Below are 12,155 nucleotides of genomic sequence, written 5' to 3'. Positions count from 1 at the left end.
ACAAAACTGTAATCTTTATATTTTCCATTACTATGAACCCTGCTGAATGCAATAATGGAAACAGTTTTTTGATGCATCGCTTGGAACTAATTTTACAGCTCATTAAACTTCGGTGTTTGAAATGGGCACTGAAAATGGTTCCTTGCCACTGGTGCTACCGAAGTTTAATGAGCCGTAAAATTAGTTCCAAGCGGTGCATCAAAAAACTGTTTCCAAGATTGCATTCAGCAGGGTTCATAGTAATGGAAAATATAAAGATTACAGTTTTGTGAGCAACACTGTTTTGTTAATTGTTGGGGCAAAATGGCTAATTATCTCTAATTATCTTGGTAACTAATTGACCAACTGAAAAAATACTGGCATATTTGAAATCAGTGGGAAAAAAGCAGCAAGTCTGACAAGTTTCACACAGTTCACTTGAAAATAAAAGAAGTTGTTTTAAGAACAGTGTCCCCCCTTAAAGCGATGAGTATTAGCTGAGAAATCGTAAATCAAAAACCGTGCATTATCGTCGCGCCGCGTTTCCTCCTCCTTTCAACTTACTCTCCGCAGTTGACGGCGAGCGAGCCTTCCCTCCCATGATGCTGCGCTCCTCGGCGGTGACGTACTTCCGCTATTGCGCTGCCCACACTGCCGTCTGCTACGGGCAAGCTTTGTTGACACCATGAATCCCGCACTCCGCTCAAGGCTCGAAAAGCGAACGAAAAATCTGGCCACATGTGTGCGGCGGCCTGGCCTTGCCCTTTCGCGGTGTACGTTGCTGCAGAACTTTGCTATCAGCAGCACGTGACTTTTTATCGGCGGCGAACTCGCAGCTGCACGGGGAGAATCGTGCGCTCGCTCCCTTGGATGCACAGCGCACTGTTTATCCAAAAAGCGGCGTATCAGATGTGTCCCCACTGGTGCCGGGTCTTATTTTGCGGCGGTGGTAATTCCTGCCGGCGGCATGTGAAAAAGACATTTTAAACCGATACAGAACCTGTGCACAAAACGCCAGTTCAGCTTGGGGCGACGTGTGGTGGAGAGCGGCAACGTTGGCAAAACATGCTCCGCCGCGGCTCTGAGCTTTCTAGCGCTGGAGCGAGCACCATTTCTTTGAAAATATCAAACATCGGTTGCCCTGGCAACAAGGCACAAACCGCTCTAGAAGTCAGTTACGGTTCCGTGACCCCGGTTCAGCTCGGGGCCCCACCTCGCGACATGTGGGCACTGCAGGTGTACCACTCACTCCCATTTGGAAGTGCGAGATGCGTTTGGTATTACAGGAGGTGATGGTGTGTGTGTTGTGGACGCCTTTGTTTCGCGATGAAATGTGACGTTGTGCTTCTGCGGGTGGATAGTGCTTCCCATGGTCTGGATTATCTTTCTCGAGCGGCATACGACTCAACCTCGCATGGGGTATGTGCAGTGTGCATGGCTAAAAGCCATCTCGGCTTGTGCGCCAGAGTTAAGTGACTTGCTGTTCATCCCCGCAAACCACGCGCGAGGTGAGTGCCATATTTACGAGGGGCTGGAGGAGGCAACCCATCGTCTGTCAATCGCGGTTCGGACTTGCAACGCATGTTGTGACGTTGTGTTCGTTCGAAACGCATCTCTGGATTGTTTGGAAGTTGAATAAAATGTATGCGTCAAACCCGGGAATTCGGCTCAGGGCGTTCTCTGCGATTGCAAGAAAGAAGTGCCATGGGGCTTCAATGCTTTCTTTATGGAACGTACTCAAGTAAGAGAATATCCATGTCGTGTTATGGCTTTGTTGCATTCAATACAAACGGTTAAGCGTTTGTTTACACTTGTTTCGTTTGTCATAAAATGTCCAAGCACTCCGCTGGCAGGTCAGCCGGTGAGCCGACGCTGAGCAGACGACTCATCTCTTTGCCGGAAGTGCGTGAAAAAGCCGCCCAATAGCAGGATGTCTAGCTCATGACGAACATCTGGGAATCGATGACGTAGACATGTGAAGATGGCGGCGTCCAAAAACACGAAGGGAAGGGTGAGAAAAAAGCGACAAACTTTGCAACAAAAGTGTGAGCTTTCCGCTGCGCGTAAAAGAATAATACTTGGCACAGATGATGTTGACGACCCAATCTAACAATTGCGCTAGTTCATTTAGTGTGCTCAAAACGCCTTTCAGGGCCCCTTTAAACATACTTCAAGTTTTATCATACCAGTCCTATGGCACTGACAAGACATGCTTACTTGGAATATTCTGTGGCCTAATTATCTCCAAAATTGACTATGGAAGCATTGTGTATCAGTCGGCATCAAAAACAGCCCTCAAGATGCTCAATGCTGTTCACCACCTAGGGCTCCGGCTAGCTACAGGTGCTTTCCGTACGAGTCCCGTTTTAAGTCTTTATGTGGAGTCTGGCATGTGGCCCCTGGAACACCAGCGTAAATTCAGTGCACTCTTGTATGCCGTTAAAGTGGCCTCGCTACCTCAGCATCCCTGTAACACCATACTAAGCGATCACACTACCGCAAACTTGTTTTTAAAACGCCCCTCACTGCCCCAACCTTTTTCTTTTACAGCCAGATCTGAGGCCTCTGAGTTGGGAATATTTTTCACGGACACTCAGAAAACTGTTTTTACGGATTTTATTGCACCTTGGAAACTTCTACCTGTGTCATGCGACTTGTCATTTGTTTAAATTGATAAGAACCGAGCCCCTCAGGCCCTCATACAACGACACTTCCTAAGTCTGCAACACAAATATCAATGCACAGAATTCTACACTGATGCATCCAAAACGCGCTCTGTAGTAGCATGTGCGGCACTTGGACCAAACTTCTCCTGCTCAAAAACAATGAACCTAAACGCAAGCATATTCACTGCAGAAGCATACAGTATTACTATGGCTGTTGAACACATAATACAAAGCATAATACCTATGCCAGTTATATACACAGACTCACTTAGTGTTGTAACGGCTTTATCATCTGGCAAAAGCAACAAAAATACATATTTCAACTAGCTTCTAAAGACTATTATGTGTGCATACTCCATGGGGCTTCAAATTACAATCTGCTGGGTCCCAGGCCATTGCGGAATAGTTGGCAGTGAGTCTGCTGACAGACAGACAAGCAGCTGCCGCCACCCACCGTGATGAGATTGACGTGACATTAATACCTTACACTGATCTAAAGGCTCTCATCAGACGCAAACTCCGCAAGCAATGGCAAGAAGAATGGGACACACAGACAGAGAACAAACTTCATGTAATTAAGCCAAAAATAGGCAAATACATAACAGACAAACGGAACAGAATCATTGAAGTTACACTTTGCAGATTACGTATAGGACACACACACGGCACACAGTCTTACCTTTTAAATGGCACACAAAGACCACAATGTTCGAGATGCGGACAAGCACTTACCGTTATTCACATCCTTGTTGAATGCAAAGAACACGATGCTGACAGACGCAAACACTTCCCAGAACTCTACACGCACCACATCCCGATTCACCCAGCACATTTCCTTGCAGACAATCCCATGTTTGCATGCAGTCGTGTCCTAGAGTATTTATTTAGCGTCGGATTTTTACAAACAATTTCATATCGACCATAATTGTACCACCGATCCCCCTCTGATGAGGACTGCATAATCACTGAAAGCTGTACTGCATTTCCATTTACCACTTACCTTAGCAGTATGGCAGTATGGCAGTATGGCAGCAGTATTTACCTTAGCAGTATGGCCCTCTATACCAATAGGTTGCTTTTAATGAAATGGCCCCCTACACCATTTTTTAACCCTTTTACTTAAAGAAGTAAACCCCCGAAGAAATATACAAAACCCTGGTATTTGGCGCTTTTTGGCCAAGCTGCCCTTGCGCCAATAAACAACACATACAACATAAATGGTCTACACTGTAGTTATATTTGATTGCAGTATTGCTGAAACGATTGCAGCGTAGGTCACCATATGAGATGAAGGTTGCCCACGCATAAAATGTAATATAATAGAGTTTTAGCATAGTGGCTAGCATATGGTAATGCTATGGCAGGGGTTTACCAGGACCTGACTGTGCATGCGTGTGCGGAGAGGGCGAGGAGGTCGCCCCATAGTGGTACGAATGCTCCGGCTGGGTGAGGCATATGCGACTGTCCCCGTGGAACGAATTCGCACTTGCTCAGTCGAGTCCCAACACCCGATGCCGTATTGTTACTATAAGCTAGCCGCTATGCTAAAACTCTCTAATATAATGAATAAAGCTGGAAACACCAGGATAGCCTGTTCATGTTTTTCTATTCCATAGAAAAGTTCTACAAAGGCTTTTAAAAACGAGCCTTTTTTTTTTCCAAGAGGTAGTTAGTGAAGCGTAAGTGAGAAATCTCAAATCTCACCTTTTTGAGAAATCATAAACTGCACTTGCCTTAATTTATTCAAACGAAATTGGATTGCAAGCAAAAATCCCTATACACGCAGGCCTTGTCATCATTCAAGCATTGCAGCAGCCCTTATAGCATGCGAAGTTTCTGTACGAGGCAACCCTGCCTAAGTAGTTGAACGGAATGATGCACAGACAGCATTCGCTAGAGCTCACGCAATGCCATTGCTTCGAGCAGGGGGGTGCTGCGTGACTCGAATGAAGCACAGCCCAGTGGGGCCTCTCTCACTGCTGCTGCCACCAAGCGGGAAGGGTTGCATGAGTTGGTGTGGGGGGCTTAGCACAAGGGCCCCGAGTGCAGCGGCAGTTTTGGCGGCCGCAGGTGTTGTCGCGCGTGGGCGAGCAGGAGACGCCCGGCGAGCAGGAGACCATGGACTTGTACGCCACGTGTGTACTGCCCCGCGGGCGGCAGCGCTGGGCCACCGCCGCCCTCTTCTGCCCCTCCACCGACACCCTGTATGTGGGCGACCGCTGCGGCTCCATCCACGGCTTCTATGCTGATGTCGAGGAGGTAAGTGCTGTGGCCAGCACTGGGCCCTGCAGTTTGTCGGCAGGGGAATGTGGAGGGTGTCTTTTGCAGTTATTATTTATTTATTTATTTATTCAGTTTACTACATTCGCCCGAGGGCATTGTTGTAGGAGATACATAAAAAATGTTCAGTGCAGAAACGGAATCATGAGTCTCGTAATATGCAAAAATAAAAATCAACAGAGGCATCTTTTAAAAGCTTGCAGCAAAGAGCATTGTACATCAAACGACAACAGAACCGAGGGCAAAAAAAAAAAATAAAAGAGAAAAAAGGAAAACAAGACGAAAGGCGAAATAAAAAATGGACATTCTATAAAACAAGTCACAGTGGTCATCAAACATTGCAGTGGGCAGCAGCACATAGCTGCAATATGCAAAACCCAGCCAAACAGACTTTTCGCTCGTGATAACTAGGCTTACGAATATTAACTGTGACCCATTTTTATTTGTGCTGTTCTAGTTGTTAGAAAACACTGAGTACAGGAATGTGAACTTGATTTACGAAGACTGTTTGCGAGGTCCTGTGAAGTGACCCTTATAACTTGTCGAAATGTGTCAGGCACATCCTCCAATATTTCAGCCCTTGATTCCAGCGTGCTTCTTTGGAATGACAGCAGAGAGAGAGAGAGAGATAGAATTTTTTTGCCCTTTTGGCTGAGGCCTCCTCCTTTCAGCAGGCCCCTGGATTTCCTCAATGGTGGGTCTTCAGGGGTCTTGCCTTGAAGGCTGGGTGGCTATGGTCTTCTGTACAAAGCCTGCGAACGATAGCTGCTGCTGTAGCATGGCCGGATCAGTCAGCCACTCCCTGCGGATATTGCTTCTGTCTACCTTAGGGCATAACCATAACATGTGCTCTTGATTTATCCATACGGGGCATACATCACACGCTGGCGGGGAAGTGTTTATGCGGCCTTTGTACATGTACACTTGGTTGGGGGTGAGTAGCGTTTGTGTTTGCGGCAACCTTATGGCTGTTTGCTGTTGCCTGGACAATTTCTTGTGTGGAGGAGTGAATTTGTATCTGCTGTCTGCGTATTCTTTAATTAAGTTGTACTAGTTTTGGCGGGGTCACAGGCTTCTGGGTTTGACCACAGTTGGCAGGTGCTCAGAGAAGGGCTTCCAGCCGAGCAGGTTTGCTCTTTCGTTTCCTACCAAACCCGTGTCCTGGTGCCCAGTGTACCCTTATTGTGCCCTTAAGGCATTTAAGTTCTTCCAAAGCCGGTTTCGGAAGGAAGCCTTGCACCAGAAGGGTGCAGACTTCCTTGCTGTCAGCGTATATGTAAGTAAGAGGCCTTTTCGGCTGTCAGTCGTGCTGAATGCTGGATAAGTCGGTGAGCATTCCAGCAAGTACGGTAATGTGCGTATTGTGTGTAAGTGCCAGGTCGTAACTCCCTAGTCAGCTTCTTGGGTTTTTGCGCCTAGGAACTTGTTCTGGTGCCATGGGGGTGTGGTGTGGCTGCGGTAGGCGGGGCAGAGCACTGTGCCTTTAGCGGCAGCGTAGATGCCCCCCTTGTGGCCCAGGACATGGTGGAGCCGTTCCAGTCGTACACGGCCATCCACGGCAACAACGGCGTCACGGACATCCAGCAGCAGCACGAGACCCTGATCACTGCGGGACGAGACGGCCGAGTGCTGCTGTACTCGCTGCGAAACCGGGGCCTGCACTACCTGCGCATATTCTGGGTGAGCGGGCATCGCCTCTGGGGCTGCTCCCCCGCCTTTTCATTGGGCCCTCTGTGCTGCTGGCAGCAGCCAGGTCAGTGTGTGCTTGGACACAGCAGCTGGCGCATTTACAGCAGTATGCATTGCTGGGGGACATGCATTCTGCCTTGCAGGCAAATGCGACGAAAGAATTTTGACTGGCGTTTCGGGAGTACAGTCAAACCTCGATGTAACCATCTTCAATGTAATGAAACCTCCGATGTAATGAACCCCGTAATTTTTTTTAACTTCAAGTGTAAGCACACAATGTATTTTCACCCTCTGTGTAATGAAGTCCAGTTTGCCAAAATTTCAATGTAACGAAGTTTCATGCACAACTTCGCATGAAATTTTGGTTATAGAAGTAGATTTTCGGAGACGCAAATGCTGAAACGGAGTCTTGATAAAACGCAAATGGCAATACGAGCTGCCCATTGCTGCAGATGCAGCAAGACATGGAGTCCCTGAGTGAGCTCCTTGCTTACAAGCTCCTTGCCTACAAGCTCCTTTACTACAAACTGTGTATAGCGCCGCTGGTGCGGCCGCCGTATGCCACCGCTTTGTCTTTCGTTCGAGTTCACTCATGCTTGTTGGGTTCTATCGTTCCAGCAAGTGCGCGGCAAAGCATTTGTGGGTTTTTATGAGCCTTGCGCGCGCGTTTTTTCAATTGCACACAGGCAGTGGCTTCTGCCTCGGCCAGAAAGCGACTTGCACCGTGCGTGGCAGTGGGAGGAGTGTGATGACTTTCGCCAATGGTGATGCGCGCACCCTGTGGCGGAAGCTTCGAAGCGCTAGGGGATGCCAGCTGGCCCCACCAGAGACGATTAGGCTTACCACCGGGGAGAATATTTGATGGGCGCTTTCCTAAGTGGTGCGGATGCCATTTTACAGTGCAAATTTCGTCCACATTATCAGCTTCTTGCCCTCATGAACAACTTCGTTTGCCGCTCGTGTAGCATGTCAGTGAGCGATTAGAAGCGGTCGCTGGAGCTACCCACATCGTGCAGGTGGTCTCCTCCACGGCTGCGTCAGCGCCTGTGGCTCACGAGGCGTGCTTTTGCAAGCAGAAAACGCTCCATGCAGTACATGCTTGTGCCCGCATAGACAATTAAGCTTCGACAGAAACAGTGCGCCAGCCATGTATGCGCGCCACGTTTTTGCTCGCAGGAACTGCTTCGTGCGGTGAACACTTCATTTTAACCACGAATTTAAATGTAGCGAAATTTCAATGTAACGAATTAAATTGCGAGTTTTACCGGCTTCATTACATCGAGGTTTGACTGTATTTCCCAGTGAGTTCTTATTCCTGCCAGCAGTATGAAGTAAGTGAGGGGGGATGTTTTTAAGCAAATTTCACCAGGCAAGGCGGGTGAGCTTTTTAGGAAAGCTGTGCTTCCTCTCTCTCTTCTCTCTCTACTGTAAGGGGGGGGGGGGGGGGTGGATGTGTGGCGAGGGGGAAACTGCCCTGCAGACCGGCTTTGCCGCACCTGGCGATTTGTATGGACATCTTTAGATGTTTTGTGGCAGGATGTTAATGTGCAGCCAGCTGTGGTGAAAAGATTTGTCTATGTACGTAGAATGGTGGAGATGCTTCACCAATTGCTCCAGCTTTATTGAAGAAGAATTGCTGCAGTATACTGCACCAAAGGGGCTCTTCTTGAGTATAACAGCACCAAAGGCGTGCCACTCTGTTCTCCAGAAAGGGAGAGGAAAAAATATTCCCTTAAAGATAGGCGTGCCTGGCAAGCCAAATGAAAACACACGCATGTTGTCATACAAAAAAAAGTGCATATATCATGCAGCAAAACATTTCCACAGTGCATTTAACTCTTTCGTTACCGCAGGAAATTGACCAATTTTGAGGGGTCTAACAAAACATTTTTTCTGTGCTATACATATTGGTTAGGCACACATTGCACTGACATAAAATGCGGATGATTCCACGCACTTTCCAACAAACCAGTTTTAATAATGTTTTCATAAAGAATGATTGCGAAAAAAATTACCAAATTCGAAATTTTTGTCCAGGCGTCAAACAAAATGAAAAATAGGAAGTTGTGTATAATAAACCACGAGCAGTAGAAAAAATTTAGAATATACATTTTGTAGGTAAGCATTTAAAAAACCCGTCCTAGAAAAACGACTGCGTTGTGCAGTACAATTTGTCAGATATAAAATAAAATGTTAGCACGCGTGGTGCCCGTGCCTTGAGGTGAAGCCCAACCTCTATTTCAAATTTTGCTATTTTGGATGGTTGTCTGGAAGAAATCTGGTGGTTTGACATCATTAAAAACCCCAATTAGCCTTCACGTGATGTTTAAACACCTTGTCGATGATTATGACCAACACAATATTGAAGGCAAGCAAGCTATGCAAAAAAATCCGCTTGGAGTTGAAAACCAAACTCTGTGGTGGATGCGTGTTGACGTTCTGATCATCACTTATCAGCCAGAACTTTAATTTGCGGTTTATTATCATGTTCTGACTCGCTGTGGTAGCCCTGCTTGCAGGAATAAGGTACGATGCGCTAGAATCATGCCCAGCAAGCTTTCACCAAGCCGCCGTCATGCTGTGAAGCGAGTTCAGCACTGCGAGCCTACTACATTGCAGCGCCACCTAACAATTTCCAAAAGAAACATTTACAAGGCGGCTGTTGGAGACTGTCAGAATAGACAGCTCTACTAAGGAGCGACACTAGACTTCCGGAAATACCCCTGGACAAAAACGAAACTGGCCGGTGAGCAGCTGGCGGTGTTCAAGGCTGATTGGAAGTGTTCTCCTCGTCTGAACTGATATCCGCCGATTCGGTGTTATCTTTCGACTTTCAGCAGAAGCTCTTATCACAGAAGTAAGGCGTGGGTAAAGTGAAAGCACGAGCGGCACGCCTGTTTCGAGGCACGGTAGTGGGCAACGGAGGTGCCGTGGCAAATGAGCTTGTAGTTGGGTAACTGCGTAGTAGCGCCAAATAGGAATTTCGCAACGCAAAAACGAAACCGAAACTGTTGGAAACTGACTGAAAATGCCAGGCACACTTGCTAGACATGCGGGGGACCATCAGAAATAAGCTTTGCCAGAATAAAGCTATCCTTTCTCTGAACCAAAGATCACTAGTGAATAGCTGGTGTCATTTTCAAGTAATTATCACCTCAACGCTATCGGATTGTAAAGCTGACAACAATATTTGGTACTTGACTTGCCAGGAGCCTTTTGACAAAAAAAAATTTATGGTAATGCAGCCTAACCATGAGCAGCATGAGTTTTTGTCAAGTGCAGCAGCCACGCCCCCTTCCTCGATAACACACGCACCTCAGCTTGCAAAAAATGCTGTCAAAAATCTGAATGTCATCGGAGCGGGAAAATTTAAACTGATTCTAAAAGTGCAGTGCCTAGACTAACCACTGGCGGCATTAGGCGTACGAGAAATCAGTACAACATGTCGAAATATGCAATATAAATCATCGATCACCGATGATCGATTTGAATAGGCGTGGTAACGAAAAAGTTAAAGGAGTGCTGGCACGAAATAAATTTTCGGGTTACATTTTTTTTTGCTGTTATGGGTGTCTACCAGCCCACTAATCATAAAATGGCACTTAGACGGTCAGTCGCAGTGTAAATAATTATTTACAGCCTTGTTTATTTGCATCAGTTTCAGTTTCGACAAAACAAACACCCAGGCGGCCGCCATGACAGGAGGGCGTTAGTGGCGTCACCGTTCTCGTTGCACCACTGCGTGTCTGTCGTTTCCACCTTCTTCATGCGCCTGGGCAGCATGACGTTAGTCTCAAAACCATGACGTGGCACATGCTGAGCAGAGCATGCCAACCACAGCCAACGCGTTGGCCACGTCACGGGGGCCCTCACGTCAGCAGTTTGGGGCCAGGAGGAGCAGATGGCGTCATGCTGAGGCCGATTGTGAAAGGGTGTCCGTTCTGAGCTTTCTCGTGTGCGCAAAGATTAAAATGGATTTAAAGTACCATGTTATTCTGAACAGTTGCTGTTTAAACCTGCTGGGAGATATCTCCATATACAAAGGAAGCCTTTTAAATACTTATTCCAGCTTTGAAATTTCGTGTCATTACTCCTTTAAAACATCCACTGCGTCATGGGTCACCGGTGGATCACGGCCTGTGCCCCAGCTATGCGGCCGCGAAGTTACGTGCATTTATTTTTTTGCAGCTGCGATAACTTTATGACACTTGAACGCAGAGGGATGATTTTTGTTGCATGAGGATACACACGCCATGAAGAATACTTGTCTGATGTTAAAGGCTATGACCCAAAAGGCTATGACCCACTGGTGACCCATGACGCACTCAATAAAAATGTTTTTGTGCTGTGTGCGGTGTGACCCACCAGTGACCCACCCACGAGAGCTCTCCATCTAGTGCTGCCGTCTGAAGTTCGAAATGGCAACTACAGTAAAGCCTGCTTATATCAATCAGCGCGAAGATTGTAAAATAGTTCGATATAGCGAAAATTCGATATAGAAAGTGAAGCAAAAAAAAAAAACTTATATGAGAGCAATCCTGCCTACGGAGTGACGAGCTCATGCTGAGCTACCACCCTGCAGTTCACTATTGATACGACACTTTCTAGGAAAGAAAACAATCATTTATTGGAGCGGAAGAACTGTGTGAGTGTAGCCGCCTGCTTCTTGGAGCACAATGCGTTGCTGGTGACAGCTTGCTCCACGGTATCTGAACAGTCGACAAGCACAAGGCCGCTGCCCTCAATGGCTGTACAGCATCGCCGTAGCAGGACCATGGCAGCGACGGCCTCACTCGTGCTCGGAAGCGGTACGGAGTCCTCGGCGTCTTCGACAGAGGGAGACAAGCATGGATACAAGCGAATAACGGCGAACCCAGCGAACCGAGCAAGTGCGGGCAGCGAGTGGCGCGGACTTGAAGATCAGTGACACCGCAGCCCGCAGCGCCCAATGTGGCGCTTTCGGCGCCAACGGCATGCATGCGTGGAGCTGCTCCACTCTGCCACGGCCGGTTTGGACACGCTGGAGCTCGCGCGGGAGTCGCAAGGGACACCCGCGCCACCGCTGCACGCCGATGTATTGCGGGAAAGCCTACCGCATGCCTAAGGAGAGCGAAAAATCCGGCGCGAGAGAGTTCGATATATCCATTGCGAGCAAAATTGCACTCGATATAAAAAGTTTTAAATGCATGTAATTTTGACCAGAATTATACAAGGGTTCGATATAGGCAATAATTCGATATACAGTCTACGCTCGTTACAGCGGATCCGGCAACAACGGACTTTTGGTTACAAGAGACCATTTCTGTTGGTTTGTTTGGTCCCCATGCATTTTAAGTGAAGTCCACTCCGCTCATAACGGACCCGGCTATAGCGGACTATCGGCTACAACAGACTAAATTTTAGGCGAAAATTGTTTTGACTGAATGCTTATAGCGGACTTCCACGGTGCCGGCACCCGATATGCTTTTTTTTTTGTTTATTTTGGCAAAGAAACTTATGTCTGGCAACGTTGACGCAGCCAAGCCAGTGCCACTGGCCTTT

General features: G+C 47.5%; 1 protein-coding gene across 1 annotated transcript in view; it reads left to right on the top strand.

Moving 5' to 3' along the window:
- Nucleotides 1–12,155, top strand: part of LOC144175534 (tRNA (34-2'-O)-methyltransferase regulator WDR6-like) — a 161,844-nt gene that overhangs the window by 105,264 nt on the left and 44,425 nt on the right. Inside the window, exons 12-13 of the mRNA XM_077704610.1 lie at nt 4,716–4,904; nt 6,444–6,605. Of these exons, the coding sequence (XP_077560736.1) occupies nt 4,716–4,904; nt 6,444–6,605 (351 nt within the window). The remainder of the gene's footprint in view (nt 1–4,715; nt 4,905–6,443; nt 6,606–12,155) is intronic.

This window comes from Haemaphysalis longicornis, unplaced genomic scaffold (genome assembly GCF_048455015.1).
Source record: "Haemaphysalis longicornis isolate Haplotype H1 unplaced genomic scaffold, Haemaphysalis longicornis Haplotype H1 scaffold_1, whole genome shotgun sequence".
Lineage (NCBI taxonomy): Eukaryota > Metazoa > Arthropoda > Arachnida > Ixodida > Ixodidae > Haemaphysalis > Haemaphysalis longicornis.
This window is presented reverse-complemented; position numbering and strand designations above follow the sequence as displayed.